Below are 17,009 nucleotides of genomic sequence, written 5' to 3'. Positions count from 1 at the left end.
CTTTCCCTAATAAAATGATTTCGATCAATGGAAACAATCCTCTCGACGACCAATCACTTAGCTCCATCTGCTTGCTTCGTTCTTCATCCAATTTAAATCCTTTCTTCACTGATCGTATCAAAATTCTAACACGATAACATACGATTGATCATCGACCTACAACACGGAATTTCATTCTTTCCTGTCGAACACATGTATACGCTTCTCGACGATATCAGGAACAAGAGGGAAATCGTCAACAATCGAAGAACACTAGGATCCCTAATGGTCCCTGTGACTCATTTAAACCACACCACCACTACTCCTCCGTCGTTCACGCAAGAAGATTTCAAGTGTCAATACGACAAAGGAGAAACAGAAGAGTTGAATTGTGTGCCGGTTAGTGACGATCGGTCGAAAGCTCCGCGTGTCTACACGTCGAATACAGAAAGTGTACTAAAATGTTGACGAGGCACGCGGGTTCACGATCGGCTGGCGAGCCTCCGCGTGTTTCACATGCCGACGAAGAAGTGGCCGACCGTTCTCCGTGCGCGGGACAATTATAATGTTAAACCTACGGTCTCTCTACCTCCCTCTTTTCTTTCTTCCCTTCTTTCTATTTTACGTTCCGGCCGGTGCACCGGTTCTAAGGTGCCGTGGCTGTTGCCCCGTCAATGAGCCATCGAACTTCCATCACGATACGCATCGAGCATCGTGATTAATTCTGCATACTTGATATTGTTTGTTCAACACCCTCCTACAATGGAGATCGCGCATGCTTTTATCTCTAATAGATCATTTTTATTCGCGATAAAGCGATTAGTTTTTCAACGGTACGGAAAGAACTTTTACAAGTTCACTGAAAATGTTAAATTGTCCATAAAATTTAATAGACGGATTAAACGAGACCGGAGCAAGCAAAAGGTCAATGACACGCCGTAAGAAAGTATTGGAAGAAAGATTGATTTTTAATAGCGAATAATGCCTTTTTGTTTCTGATGGGGTAACGTGGATGAAATGTCGAGGAGATATGGAGAATTCAAAACGAAAGAAGCGCCTTTCTTGCTGTGAATAATACATGATGCGGAGCTGTTCGAGTACTCGAAATTCGAGCCGAGTAAAACTCGTTTTGTACAAACCGAGCTGAGTACTTTTAGCTACTCGGTTATTAAGCTATTCGAACATTTGACTAACCAATTTCGTTCAATTATTAGAATGCAATTTAACCTTATCTTTCTTTGTTCTTTCTTTAAATATTTGACAATAATACAATAACAATGAAAGTGAGGTTATGAAAGTGCAACGAACCTTGGACATCGATAACTTATCGATAACTTAACAATGACACCGTTTCGACAATGAGATTAGAGCTTACGAAAATCATATTTCAGCGTACAAGTTTTTAATTCACTTATTCTTTCTTTTTTTTTTTGTTATTTGTGTAGTATGACTTAAATGACGATGAATGTCGATATTCGGTTGATAATCGTCAATAATGGCTCCAATGCATGATGCAGTCGAAAGAGGCGACAAGAAACTCGAGCCATCTTTAAATACAGATAGCTATTCATTCAAGTTTAGCTTCGAGGTCAGACAAATGTATGTACAATAAACAAGTTCACCACGTATCGTAAATGTGCTACAACCGATTATTATTGCCTTGCTTCTTTCTTTTTGTCATTACTTGTTACTAAATAATTTTCAACTTTCCATTTCAGAAAAAAAAAAAATTTGAAATTATTCATATCATTAAAAATATCGCATAACCCTGCGAGAAACTTCCATCGTGATTGTAACTTTCTTCTACAAGTATAAATGGTCCTACCTTTCGGGAAGAAAGTAAAAGACATAGTCAGACAAGATGTACACGCTATTATTGCGTTACTACTAAGATCAGTATATACGCGACAGATATGATTTCACCAAGTCGTGTAGAATAATAGTTTAATGTTACATGACTAAAGAAAACGAGCCGGTTGAGAGCACCACATTACTGCGACTGGTAGAAGATGTGAAACATGTTACTGCTATATTTCCAAACAAACGATATTCTTGATATTTGTTTCATACCAAAGATTTTGTATATTCGTATATTTGTAAATAATTAACATGGCTAAAAATAATCGGAAAAAGTTAGAAATACTTTAAAATATATTATTTCTGTTGCATGTACAACAGATTCAATGTTTGGATGCAAGAGAGATGAACAGTGTTCAGGAAGAAAGTTTAACTCTCGGAAAAGATTTGTTTTGATTCCTCCTGTTTAACTTGAGATAGCAATTTAAGACCGTGCTATTTAGACCACTTGCGTTCGGCTGAATAACTAATGGTGATAAGTGAGACGAAACATTACTTCGAACTAAACTGTAGAACCAGCAGACTTTACGATGTTATATTATACATATGAGTATATAACGGAAATAAGAACAAAATTTTACCTTTAACTTCTATCAAAAATATAAAAGAATCAAAAATAATCTTTACAAATGATCATTTAAAGTGATATCTTAAATCTCATGCACTTATCACGTATTATACACCAAATAAAATACTCATAGTTAAGAATAAAACCGTGTCATAATATTCTTATCTAATATTTACAATAACAGGAAATCATCTATTATCACACGGAATGTGTGTACACAGTATGAAAACGTGTGAATATATCATATTTTACATAATATTTTCATCAAATATTTCTGTTGACAGAGTTTGTACAGAATAAAAATAGTACGAACTGTACGTTACAAAAAACTAAGAATTCTTCGTAAATTCATTGCAGAGTGACAGAAATCAAAGGTACATGAACTCTAAGAGTATATAGATCAATCATAGAATAAAGAGAGTAATAATACAATATATGTGGTTAAATTAAAGCGGCTAAAACTGTTTCACCGAGTAGTTGGTAGGTTAGGTCGGCTGCTGTATTGACCGGGCAGTTACAGCGCTGTGTATTGACGCAAAAATTTGGCGCCCTCAAAATGGTTGTCTTTGCGTGCCATCGAATTTCTACGTCTCATAGATGTTGAAGAAAGCTTCTGACTACTCACCTCTTCTCTGCATCGTTTCACCAGATCGTTACGACTCATTAAACATAGCTCTACTGATCGAACAGCGTGAAAAGAATTTTAGCAGAACACCACCGACGTATCCATCGACGCGACACCAATACCCTGTCAACACAACCAAGCACTCGTGCCTTAACCCAGCCGGACCGCTGTATGGCATGCGTTTTCAAATGATCTCGAAGAGAGTCGAATGAAAATCGAGATATGCGTGCGCAGAAACGTGGTTATGTTGACGGTTCAACTATGATTAAAGAAGCAATAACTTTTTATAAACAATTGAATGAAGATTTTAATCTAAAATAGTTCGTTTTATTTCAAATGCTCCGTAAAATATTTAGTACTGAAATATTATATTTGTGTAATTTAAATTGGTATATTAATTAATAATAATTAGTATTATTTTTTAGCGAAAGATACATGTATTTTATTCTGCTATAAAAAACAAAACAGGTTGTATAAATAGTTTTAATAAATATCTTTACTTCTTGTCTCTGCCTATTAAAAAGGTACATCACTTAGTAATACCTTTTAATTATTCAATTATGCAATTAAAACGTTGAGCACTACTTTCACGAAGTAGGAATATTTAAGTATGTTCATTTAGGAACTATAAGATTGAAATGTTGGACATCTTGCTTTGCGTGATAAAGAAATAAGTAATTTTGATAACAAGTAAACATTGATAAACAATGTGAAAAATCAACAGTTAATTTATAACTAATATAACAATTAATAAAAAGTTAAGAGTAATATGGCTAAATTACCAAAAATTGATATTGTAAATGCTACTAAAACACATAGTGCTAGTCTATTCTTATTTCATGGTTCAGGTATATTTATATTCAATACAAACATATATATATGCATATATAATATGTATAAACACACGACCCGTTTATATGCATACGTGTGTATGTATATATGGATATACATTTGTAAATATTTATTACTTCTTATATCAACCAATAGATAAAAATTAAAAATAATCTTTTACATTTTTATTACAGGAGCTACTGGAAGCAATTTTAAAGAATGGATTGATATTCTAAATAGGAAGGAATTAAAATTTCCACACATAAAAATTATTTATCCTACTGCACCTCTTCAATCTTATACACCTAATAATAGGATGGTAACATATTGATATCATAAATTCAAAATAATATAAAAAGGAATTATAATTACAATATATATAAAATAATTGTTATTTTAGTCTAGCCATGTATGGTTTGATCGTACAGGTATATTTATTGAGGCACCAGAGGACACAGAATCAATAAATTCAATTTGCACAACTATTACAGAATTTATTGATAATGAAATTTCAAATGGGATTTCATGTGATAGAATCGTTGTTGCTGGCTTTTCAATGGGTGGAGCCTTATCAATGTATTTATCATATAAATACAAATTATCTTTAGCTGGATGTTGCGCTATGTCCAGTTTTCTTAATAAAAATTCATTAGTATATCAAGTATGTATGTTAAATTATTTGCTTCTAAATTATTTTTATTAATATTAATATATCTGATGCATTTTTCTTATTTTTCATTACCAACACACAGCATTTGAAAAAACATAAACAAGTACGTATGCCACCTCTTCTGCAGTTTCATGGTGTTGCAGATAATTTAATTCCGATACAATGGGGTGAAGAATCTTATAATAATTTAAAGGAGCTTGGTGTAAATGCACAATTTGTACCATTAGATAATGTAGATCATGAATTAAGTAAAACTGGGATATTATCCTTCAAAGAATGGCTTACAAACATTTTACCAGAGAAATAATTTCTCATTAATTTGATAATGAAACTTTATACCATTGTAAAATATTGTAATACATTATACAACCATTGTAAAAATATTTTTATTAAATAAATAAAATATAAATGATTGATAAAGTGATTTAGAAATATTTATTCTCGCATTTAAAGCTACAAAAGATTTGTTTGTTCTTAGAATAAAATCTTGCATTACTTAATAATATATAACAAAACAGTTAAAAGAATTAAAATAAAGGGAATAAAAAGGAGTGTAAAAAATATAGTGATAGTAACTTTTATTTTTTTGTATGAGATGTGGAAAGACAAATAAGCACCACTGAGGAGAAAACATCGACGAATCATAAGCCAGTGTCTCGAGGGGTCGTGAGAAAGTGCTGCGCCCCACAAGGTACGGAGAAGTTCGAGGGTAGTAACGCATTCGACACACTGGCCTCATATACTGAATATAACCCATATATTAACGAATATACAACGAACAAATAAGATTTCTTTTGTGTTGTAGTTATTCTTTTGAAGATATATAAAAAACTGGAGATTAAAATTATTACTGTGTTACTTCTTATAGATCAATAATTATAAATCGCGATGGTATGCAAATATTGTTGAGACTAAAAGTGATAAGCGTAAAACCTACCCCTCGGACTTGTTACATATTATTGCACGTATACGAATTTACTTCAAAGTGCGATTGGAACGTGTATAGATCATTCATACAATATTATGAAAATATTATTTCATTATAAATAAGTGAGTTAATTTATAACTAATTAAATTTAACCTTTATAAATTGTTAGATGACACAATTATTAAAAACTAAATAAATTTAATTTAAAAATATGACAGTGACATTTGTAGATATTACATTGACATTAAATAGCATAGAAAAAAGAAATATTTTAAAAACTCATGGTGTGAATGCACAATGCATCGACAGTAAATAATATGGCGCGCCTTCATCTGCAGTCAATGACGTCAATGTAACAGAACAAAAGAAATGTGAATGATTTGACTTAAGAATTGAACAAAATGCATATATTTTTAAATACAAAGTGTATAAAAATTTCGTTAAAAAATTTACGAACAAAGATTTTAAAATCATAAAAAATTGTGAACTGTAACAAAACAGTGTTTGTCAATAATTAAAAAAGTTAATTAAAAAAAGAACGTATATGATGTTATCGAGTGTTTCGTAAATTTTATCGCATAATAAGTAAACATTATTTTCTTTGACTATTCAAAGGACGAATTCTTACGTTCATCACTCTATTATTTAAAAACCGCACTGCGTCTGATGACATCGATCAGCGAACGTTCCGGGAAATTTGAATTTTCAATCGATAAAATTCGATTCCATTAGCACAGCTGATTAAGACAAAGCAAAATAACAGCAAAAAAAGAAAGTAAAAAAAGAAATGGCTCCAACCAATATACATGACGAGGAGGAAAATATATCAAAATTAATATTCCGTCGATGTGAAAAATCGATCAGGGGATAGGACTAAAGTTGCAGAATTTATTTCTATCGTAAAAAGAAAACAAAGCAGCGATAAAGAAAAAGAAAATAGAAAAGGAGACCGAAATGTATTGAGCCAACGAATGTTTCCAATTGAGAAATAGAAGTATCGAAGGCGAAAAGCAGCAGGTTGAAGTTAAGTGGGGAGATATTAAAATGGGTCAAGAGTATCTCCACGATGACAGTGTACGTTGTTCGACTTAACGCTCGATGCCTTCGTAAAGAGATCCTCCTGCGAGCTTGTCGCGAGGATCATTAAGACCACGATATATTACTGTCACAGTTTCACACAATGTCATTAACAATGAGTTTCAAATTCGTTCAATTTAAATTAATTTCGAACGCATGATATATCGTGATATATCATACCACGGCCGAGGAAGATCTACGATATAATTTAAGAAATAGAAAAAAGAAATAATATTGTCAACGGAATGGTCATCTTATCACATTGATGCCGATTAACTAACGCACCGCTTACAATTAGCTTGTCTAGTTTCTTGGATAGTTATTAGTTTAAATCGCACGATGCGATACATTATAAGCAACGATTATCAACATAATCAGTTTACGTCCAAACATTGTTAAAAGGTCAGAGGAGATATTTTTCTGTGAAGTTTAAGAAAATTATTTTCATGGTGTACGGATCACGCAAGATTACGGAGTCTGCAACCACCACGGGGACGACTTGGCTATACAACATTACTACCCAAGGTAATTGAATAAGTTTCTTCTTTAATTTAAGTTTACTTTCTTAAATATTTCATTAATCATATCTTCACAGACAATTCTTTAATTAGATTTTTATTCCAATAATCTTGCGCATAATTAATCTAGGAAAAATGCTACAAATTTGTAATAAGAATAAAGTACGTATAAAAATCTATCACAAAAAATATATTTCTTATACAAATGGTGAATTTATTAAATTATTTATTATATATAATACATTGAAAATTAAATCAATAAATGTTAAACGAATATCATTGATAACTTAAAAGTCAAACATTCAAATAATTACTAATTTCATTACAGTTGATTTGTTATTTATTAGAAAACTTATGTAATATTCCGACTTTCTACATGAAGTAAGTAATCTATGAACCTGAAAATATTGAAATGACTGACCTACTAGCTGTGATATGTCAAGATTACCGTACTCTTCTCACTTTCACCTTGCTTTACTTTCTGGCCGATAACGAAATTTATTCTGTTAGCGTGAGAGAGAGAGGGAGAGAGGGGGGATGGAGAGAGAGAGAGAGAGAGAGAGAGAGAGAGAGAGAGCGGGGCAGCGTCAAAATTATTTCTCGAATGTGATAATCAATGCATGATATAGTATAAAATATATAAAATAAATGAAATATAAAATATAACAATTACTTATGTCATTAATATAAAAAGAAACAGAAAGAAAAGGAAAAGTATTTTTAGAAATACAATTAGAAATACAATGACTGTGGTAACAAATAAATAACATAATAATTTAGTTTCAAATAATGTTAGAATGCTCGGCAAGCAGCAATAATATTTTACTTACAGTAAAATTCATAGCATAAAATTGGAATATTGCCAGAAATACGTACGTTACTATCGCTATTTACTCCGCATTGCGGATTGATATATGTTAATTGCGTAAAAGGACATGCGTTTACGGGTAATGTTTGATTGTCTTCCTAAATATGTCTCATAAGCGAAGAGGTATAAAAAATGCCTAATATTCGAACTTTATTTTTATACTACTAACAATGAGACTTATTTTAAAATAATTCATGAAAACATATGTACAAAATGTAGGTGTAATTAATGTAATTAAAATATAAATGTAATTAAATCGTAGCATAAATTTTCTTAAGATAAAGAACAACTTTAGAAAGACTAAAAGAACCAAATGAACGAAAAGAATAATAATACGGAAAAAAGAGTTATTAAAAAAAAGATTTAGATAATCTTTATTGTTATGTAATGTTATTTTATTAATGAGACTATCTGAAGCATTGTGCATAAGTTTACAGGAAATTATAAAATGAAGAAATAATGTTTATAGGTGAGATGAGCAGCAGCGGTGGGTTAGGATTTGGCGTCGGTGTCGGTGTCGGCGTCGCCGGCGGTCCAACCCTCGCATCCGCTCAACAAGGCCAAGGAGTAGCTGCTCTCCTAGTGATGCTTGCTGTGCTCTGTTTTATATTCGCTTATTGCTGCTGGGGTGCTCCGTTCTGCAGATCTTTGTGTAGACGGCATTGTTGCTGCCGACTCGAGGATCCTGAACCAGATTCACGGTTTAGTAATAACGATCAAACGATGGTAGCAACGCCGACGATTATTCTCTTGCCACACGGTAGAATGCTCGTTGTGGATGGTGCAATCTTCACTCAATTTCAAACCGACCCGACTGGTGAGTTTGCAATTATATAATTAAATTTTAGCCCTCTTTTTTAAAGAGAAAAAAATTGTTTTGTCAAAAATGAATTCATGATAAAGAATTTCCATGTTTTTGTTGAAACAGGTTTAGATTTGGTGGAACTAGGCGATAGTGTACTACGCGCTCAAAGAAATTCACGAAGCATAAATCGACATCAGTTACAAAACAGTCAAGGTAGTATACTTGAAATGGATGCGGAAACTCCAAGTAAAGATAGCTTAGGATCTATTGGGTGTTTTCCACCACCGACTTATGAAAGTATCTATGGAAAGGAAGAGTCGGACATGCCACCATCGTATTCAGATATCTTATTACACAGGTAAGTTTTATTTATAATAATGATTGCGATGTGTTTCATGATAAATTTGGTTATTTTTTTATTAGGTTTGCCAATCTTCCTCATGAAATAGATATGCATGGTTATTGTCACGATGATAAAGAAGAAATTGAAATGCAAAGCCTAGACAGTTGTCCACATATATTAAATAATCCAATGAGTACAATAGCATATCCTTATGCTACAGTAACGAATTTTTCAAGCCAAAGCTTTCCACGAAGAAACGTCTCAAGAAATCCATCGATCATTAGCAATCCACTTGATAGTTATTACGTAGATAATGAATTAGAATTATACCGATTGAACCAAGAAATGGTACCACGAGTATTTAGCAATGCAAACTTCGAAACTCTTAGTACTTATCAAAATGAAACTTCGTTTTATATTGCGAACGGAAATGAAAGCGAGCGACAAAATGATACATTATTGAATAATGGAAATTATTGCGCGCCCAATAATAGTATTCGAAATAACGAAAGGATACTTTCAAATAGTACCGATGATGTATCAAGGAATGTAACATCAGCGAATGAGGTAATGAATACAAGAAATCTGGTTCGGAGCATGTCGAGAACTAGTCAAGAAATAACAGAATCCTGCAGAAATAATGCAGAAAATTCACAGAGAGATAATCAAGAGACTGGTGTAGTTTTTGTTCGATTACCTCGTTCTGAAGATCGCAATAACAGCCACGCTTCACAAAATTGGTATAACAACACAAGCGAAAACGATAGATCCAGAGTAAGTCAAGAAGATCAAGCTAGTCTGAGAAATATACATTCCACAAACAACGAGGTGGATGAAACTAATCACAACATGGAATCTAATTCAATAGGATATTATATTAGAAACCAAAGTACTGATGAAGCTATTGGTAGATCACATAGATTGGAAAACGAATCAGCTTATTCTGATGAAGAGACTAGAAATTTTGGAGCATTAGCAGACATTCGTGAAAGTCGAGTATAACATGAGATATAATACTGAAAATGTATGACAACAATCAATAGAAAACTCTCTGACCAACATATGTTTATAATTACTTCCTGTTGAAAATCTTACAATCTAAATGACAACATATTTTATTAATGAAATACTTTGTTTTTATGAAAATTAATTATTTTAATTCATTTCTTAAATTATTTCACACTATTTACACTAAAATTTGATATAAAAATCTGCAGTTGAAAGTAATATTGTTTAATATACAAGTGTAATTCAATATTTCTTCAGTTGGTTCCTAATATTATAACGAGCTTTAAATTTGCTTGTACACAAACATATAATTATAACATTTAAGAATGCCTATAAAAACGTGTACAAACAATTTAAATGATCTAAGAGAATAAACAAATTTTAAAGTTATGAAGATACTTTTACATGCAAAAGAAAAAAGATACAATCAATTTAATTGTGGCACAATAATGGAAGAAAAATGATAAGATAAAGTTAGTTCAGTCCGTCCAAGGGTTAATCTACACACTAAGTTCAGTAAACGTTAAGAAAATAACCACCATAAATAAATTCCAATATTTTTTATGTGTAATTAGTAATCTAACCAGTAAACTATTTATTAAATATTTGTTTTTTATATTATTTTAATACAAAACATAATACAGTTGACGAGTTTCTAACATACAAACTTAGGTGCAGAAGAATGAATATGAATATGTCATGAGAAAAGATTGAATACAAAATATATAAAAGTAAGATGTGTATAGAATAACTGTTGGACACATCATGTCCTATGTACAGATTACATATATGCAAACATGTTTCCCAAATTGAGTTCAAACTTATAATTCTAAAAAAAGGATGGCATCGATACATAAAAAATATATAATGTTATATTACAAAAAAATAATGTGGCACTATTGTCATGTCATATTTATATGACGTAAATAAGATACAATAAAAATTAATTTTACATAGAATCATGTATGAGTTATAAACATACAACAAATTATATAAAAAATTATACATTGTACACGTTATTATTGTTGTTGCATAGGTAAAGAAGATATCAAATTAAAGTTACCAATGAAATAAAGTATTTAATAAAAAACTGATACTTTGTTTTGACAATTATTTTTGTATAAATACGAAAATAATAAAATAGTAATAAATATGTTCATCTTAAAAATAAATCTTAAAAAAGATAAAAATAACAGAGTGTAAAATTATGATCAAATTTTATTTATATTAGAAAAAATGTATAAGAATATACTTTAATCATTATAAACTGACAAATAATGGCAACATACCTTTAAGTTCATCACATATATATTATTTTTTATATGTGTATTAATACTTTATGTCGTTTTACAATTTAATCTGTATCTGTATCTTTATGTGTTGAAGAATCTTCATCTTCATTTTCATCTTTACGATCCCAATCTTTCAATTTTGTTCCCATTACAAAATCTTCTCTCAACACATTCCAAATTTTTATGTCCTATTAAAAGTACATACTTTTTCAAAACTAATTCTTTTTTAACTATGAAGATAAAATCATATGTTTAAGAAATACACTTACCTTTTCTTTGTGTTTTTTATTTTCTTGCACTTCATTTTTTATATTATTATCTACTGAAATACTTTTACTACTACCCATAAGAACATCCAAGAATGTAGATTTATCAATACTTTTAAGTACCTGTTCACGTTTTCTTTCTAATGGGCCAGCATCTGATAATTTTTTGTTAATTTCACTTTGCTGTTGTTTAACTGCATTAAATAATTGCACAACACCTCTATAACAACATATAATTAATTATTTTACACAAATAGAAGGATGATGCCTTATGTTCTTAATATAATTTAATTACTTTGTAGCAATCTTTTGTAATGTTCTTTCACGTTCTCTATCCATTATACTTGGTTTTATTCTTACACCTAAATTCTTCCCTATACTTCTTTCTTTTAAATCTATATGTGATTTTTGAATATTGTCTTTTATTCTTTTTTTTTCTTCTTTTGTTTTCTCGATTTCAAATGATAAATATCCTTCATCCTCCTTATTTTTCACATCACACAACTTCTTTGCTTTTGATAAAACTATAGTTTTCCTATGTTTTGGTTTTTTAGTTTGTAAAATTTTTTGCATGGCATCTGCCCAACCAGGATTTCCTTCAGTTACATTTTTAACATCATTACTACTATCATTATCAAATTCTTCTCCCACATGAATCTTCTTTTTAGATTTCATTTCCGTAAATTTTCTTCTTGTCTTTCCTAATTCTTGTACTTCTAATTTTAAAGAACTTTCATCTCTGCTTTCAGTATCACTTTTATTATCACTATTATCTTCTAAGTTCACTGCAAAAATATTTATAATATAAATTAAATTAAATAAAAACCACTTATGAAATTAATATAAACAATAATTTTTAATAATTTTTCTTAAATATAGTTTTAAATAGGTTATCTAAGAAAAGTATTTAAATATTTTGTATAAATTTTAAGTACAACTTTGTAATGTTTTTGATGATATTCTGATATTTGTCATATTATCCAATACAATTATTGTTTATTAAAATAAAAAATCATATATTAACAAAAATGATTAAAGTATACATTGAACACTACTTTCACGTGTTATGTACTTTGCTTGAAGGATTGAAGTATGCAACGTATACCAATTGTAAAAATCATTAATAAATATTTAAATTAAATTAAATAATTAAAAATAAATTGTTAATTGTAACATCATATATGTAAACGAGTAGTTTGGAATAATTAATTCATAACTACCAGTTTCTGTAATAAACAAATATAGAATAAATTAACCTCTACTTCCTTAATAATACTTGAAAGAAAATTAAACTGAGAAATACACCTAATTATTTGCCATTTTATTACATAGTAGACTTATATTTAGTACAGTAAAATAATATTGTAGACATACAAGACATTTATAGGTCAGGTGCATAAAATAATATACAACTGCAATTTGTAAATAATATATATTATTTAAAATAAAATGTTTCGGCAAAATTAACCGTATAATTATATTTAACAACAATTATTATTAAATGTACATAATTTATTATTTAATGAAAAAAAAATTATGTATAACATTATAGTATCAATAACATTAGGGCTAAGATCAGATTTCTGAATATAATTTCTTTTGTGCACATAAAAAAGTAAATGTATTGTGTAAAAGAAAGTATTCATTATTTTTTTATATTCTGAGAAGAAACAATGATTGAAATTTATCAGTACCACTTATCAGCATCATTTTAAAAAAGGAAAAGAATGAACACTTTATATTTAAACAGAAAAATAACATTTGTTTTTCCTTCACAGCTATGAGTTTGCTGTACATTCCTTTGAAAGTTCTAAAACGTGTACAATAACATCATCAATTGTTTTCGTTGTTAAAAGAGATTTGACTGTATTATCTTCTATAACAACCATAAATAATCGTTTTATGTTTTCTCTTAATCTTTCATTAAAAAGTAGATTACTTTCTGATGTTAATGGCTGGTGCCCACATCTCCTAATTACTGCTTCTAGAATATCTTGAATTGGAGCTTCGGGCCAACCAAAAAGCTACAAAAAGATATATATTCCTATATTAATAGAATTTACAGAGTAAAATATAATTATAAATACTATTATAGCAATGTATACTTGAAGTGTATCGTCATCAATTAATATTTTCAAAAGATCCGCGATAGCTTTTAATAATTCATCAGTGGAAAGTCTTGTAGACTCTCCGTTTTTTGTCTTCTCTGCAGCAACTGTAGCAATATTATATAACTGTATTTGTAGATGTTTTCTTTCAACTTCATTCATTACGTCTTCCAGCAGGTCACGGTGTTTTGCTTTAATATGTCTCATTAAACAATCTTGTCGTATAAAAACTCTATTACATTCGACGCATGATTGTGGCGGTTCTCGCCTATGGGTATTTAAATGAGCTTGCAAAGAAGACTTCGTAGAAAAGGCTTTTGTACATTTATCACATTTAAATGCTATAACAAAGAAAATACTTCTTAATTGTAATTCGTTGAAAATATATCAAAATTACTACAATCTTCTTACGTTTAATTCCTGTATGAAGTATTGCATGTTTAACAAGGTCTTCCCTTCTTATAAATCTCTTTTCACATATTTGACATGTAAAAGGAGTTGCGCCTTCATGAACGAATTTTTTATGAACATTTAAACGAGCTTTTCTATTAAATGCTTTTCCACACACATCGCAATAGAAACCATTTTCACCAGTGTGGTGAAATATATGTGCCCTTAGTTGAGCAGCCTGAATAAATGACTTAGCACAATATTGACAAACATGAGGTTTCTCGCCAGTATGAGTTCTCTGGTGACGATTTAAAGTTTCGCGAGCAGCAAATTTTTTTTTACACTAAAATCAGGGAGATTTTATATATTTTTAAAATATTAAATTAAATTGATAATATTCGTAAAGTGAATTAAATATGTTATTGTATGAAATATAATATTGAAAACTGCTCTCTGCAGTAAAAACTTACATTAATTTCCCTGTATATAATGCTTGCTTGCAATTGTAAAAATTATACAAGAAAATTAATTTCATCAAGTACTAGAATTTATACAACTAAAATGTCATTAACATTTTACGTTATTAACATAAAAGATTTTAATTCGCAAAATTAGTACTTACATATTTACATTCAAATGGTTTTTCTCCTGTATGTACACGTCTATGTTTTTTTAATGCAAGGGAAGATAAAAAAGTCTTTGGACATAGATCGCATTGAACTGGTCGTTCTCCTGTATGTACACGTTCATGAATTAACAATTGTTGATTAGTAAAGAATTCTTTAGGACAATATTTACAAGGTTTCTTTTGTCTCTGAGGAGTTCCAGCATGAGTCCGTAAATGTTCACGTAAATTATCTTTACGTGTAAATATCTTTTTACAGACCTATCAAAATACATGATTAGTTACCTTAAATTTTGTTAATAAAAGTGATAAATATTATACAGTAATCATACTTGACAACTATATGTATTAAGAATATTTCCATGACATCCAGATTGCATTATGTGACGATTTAAATGATAACTTCGAGAAAAATAAGTATCACAAGGCTCACATCTGTAATTTTTTAAGTTATATCAGATTCGCTTTGCCTCTCTAATATTATTCAATAAAATATCTCCATTAATAAGAAATACATACTTACCTGAATATTTTTCGATCAGCATGAGTAATATAACGATGTCTGTTTAATGATTTCCTGTCACGAAATGACTGCCCACAATCTTTACAGGTACATGAATCACACTGCCAATGAATTACCACAATATGTCTCTCCAAAGATGATTTCTTTTTAAATGAGAGGTCACAGTGTTGACACATAAATTCACCACCACTGTGTGCAGTGTTCAAATCTTCTGCACAGCAATGACATTGTGTATCAGGTACTGGTATAATTACTGGCTTATCATTATTGTTTTTTTGATTGTTAGAACTAGAATCTAAAATTATCAATTCCTACATTTAAAGTATTTTTTTTCAAATATTTTCAATAAAATTCTATATAATATATACCTTCCATATTAGAATTATTAACATAATCTGAATTGTTATCTTTCTCCTCATCTTCTGAATCATAATTTTCAAGACTCCTTAACTGTAAAATATTAGAATCATCTTCTTCTCTGCACATATCTAAATGTTCTTTTAACATCTATTAAAATAAATAATTTTGTTAATATATATCATAAAATGTACTTAATAATTAAACAATTTTAAATATTATAATATTAAATATATCAATTAATATCTTACATCTTGCGATTGAAAGATACGGTGACATGTTACACATTCATAATCTGTTATAATTTGTATAATTTGATCACCATGAGCAATAACTGTAAAACATAATGAAGAAAACTATAATAAATAAAAAAAGAATAAGTAACAATAAGAAAATATACTCATTATGAAATAAAGAAAAGATATATATAAACATAAAGATTTATCAGAAAGTAAAGGCTATGTTTATTGTGTATACCTTTCATGTCAGTAGATTCTTCTTGTTCAGCAGACATTATAATAGTTTCTTGGACATTATTTGGATCTGTAAAAATTAAGCATCAATCTTATATTTTCGTTAAATATGTCTATAAACTACAATTGTATACTGTGATTACCAAATAAATTTTCTAACGTTGCATCTCTCATCAATACTGCATTTTCAACTTTCACGATTTCTATAACAGAAATGACGCGTATCATATGCTACGTAATAACTAACAAATGAATTACATTATCTTCTTTAAAAAAATACGAATACCCATTATTTCCTCCATCACTCTGATTCCTGATAATCAGTACAAAACAATTGTTTGCGGTCTTAGAAAATTAAATACACTTTTGTAATCGTAGTTTATGGTCAAGAATTGTATACGTAAATTACAATATTTCTGTAGTACTTGTACTCACAACTTAATAATGGTAATCTTAATTCAATGTTATTGAAAAGGGGCAAGAATTAAATCGAAATTTTTGACAATCTTGCAATTATTGTCAACTTTCAAACTTTTTAATCACTTCCACCTGCCCCTGGAGAAATATTCCCTGTAGGCCTAAACGCACATCAAAATGGCCTATGTCAAGGGGCACGCCTTCCATATTTTTAATTAACATGTTTCCCATAAGTATTTGTAAATTCAGGTTAAATGTAATTTTAATATGTAAATCGTATTTTTATATGTTTTTTGTTATCGATAAAAATTTTGTTATTAATAAAAAAAAAATTATTTCATAATATTTAAATATATAATTATAAAATAAATAATAAATCTAACGTTATTAATATTAGAATAATTATTAAATTAATGTCGAGTAAAATGTATGTACATATATAACGATTGATTATCCATTTCCCATAATTTCTGAAATTTCG

General features: G+C 29.5%; 4 protein-coding genes across 4 annotated transcripts in view; 2 read left to right on the top strand and 2 right to left on the bottom strand.

Moving 5' to 3' along the window:
• Window positions 1-3,147, bottom strand: part of pnut (septin 7-like protein pnut) — a 33,312-nt gene extending 30,165 nt beyond the window's left edge. The window contains exon 1 of the mRNA XM_017902074.1: window positions 3,030-3,147. Coding sequence (XP_017757563.1) covers window positions 3,030-3,042 — 13 coding nt within the window. The 5' untranslated portion in view covers window positions 3,043-3,147. The remainder of the gene's footprint in view (window positions 1-3,029) is intronic.
• Window positions 3,148-3,798: 651 nt separating this feature from the next.
• Window positions 3,799-4,837, top strand: LOC108548919 (lysophospholipase-like protein 1). The gene is made up of 4 exons (XM_017902056.1): window positions 3,799-3,877; window positions 4,055-4,179; window positions 4,261-4,521; window positions 4,613-4,837. The coding sequence occupies exons 1-4, from the start codon at window positions 3,799-3,801 to the stop codon at window positions 4,835-4,837; spliced, it is 690 nt and encodes a 229-aa protein (XP_017757545.1).
• A 1,181-nt stretch (window positions 4,838-6,018) lies between these two features.
• LOC108548822 (uncharacterized) lies at window positions 6,019-10,071 on the top strand. The gene is made up of 4 exons (XM_017901943.1): window positions 6,019-7,060; window positions 8,391-8,738; window positions 8,850-9,084; window positions 9,150-10,071. Exons 1-4 carry the CDS (start codon window positions 6,982-6,984, stop codon window positions 10,069-10,071), a joined length of 1,584 nt encoding a protein of 527 aa, XP_017757432.1. The 5' UTR covers window positions 6,019-6,981.
• Window positions 8,530-16,461, bottom strand: LOC108548803 (protein suppressor of hairy wing). Its single transcript, XM_017901925.1, has 16 exons — window positions 16,398-16,461; window positions 16,255-16,314; window positions 16,116-16,181; window positions 15,890-15,972; window positions 15,650-15,788; window positions 15,282-15,576; window positions 15,091-15,193; window positions 14,756-15,019; window positions 14,155-14,476; window positions 13,741-14,084; window positions 13,431-13,659; window positions 12,574-12,621; window positions 11,931-12,420; window positions 11,639-11,855; window positions 11,367-11,557; window positions 8,530-8,606 (listed from the first exon to the last, which is right to left on the bottom strand). The coding sequence occupies exons 1-15, from the start codon at window positions 16,411-16,413 to the stop codon at window positions 11,432-11,434; spliced, it is 2,802 nt and encodes a 933-aa protein (XP_017757414.1). The 5' UTR covers window positions 16,414-16,461; the 3' UTR covers window positions 8,530-8,606; window positions 11,367-11,431.
• Between the last annotated feature and the right edge of the window lie 548 nt (window positions 16,462-17,009).

Source organism: Eufriesea mexicana, unplaced genomic scaffold (genome assembly GCF_001483705.2).
Source record: "Eufriesea mexicana isolate 0111107269 unplaced genomic scaffold, ASM148370v2 scaffold1653, whole genome shotgun sequence".
NCBI classification, from domain to species: domain Eukaryota; kingdom Metazoa; phylum Arthropoda; class Insecta; order Hymenoptera; family Apidae; genus Eufriesea; species Eufriesea mexicana.
This window is presented reverse-complemented; position numbering and strand designations above follow the sequence as displayed.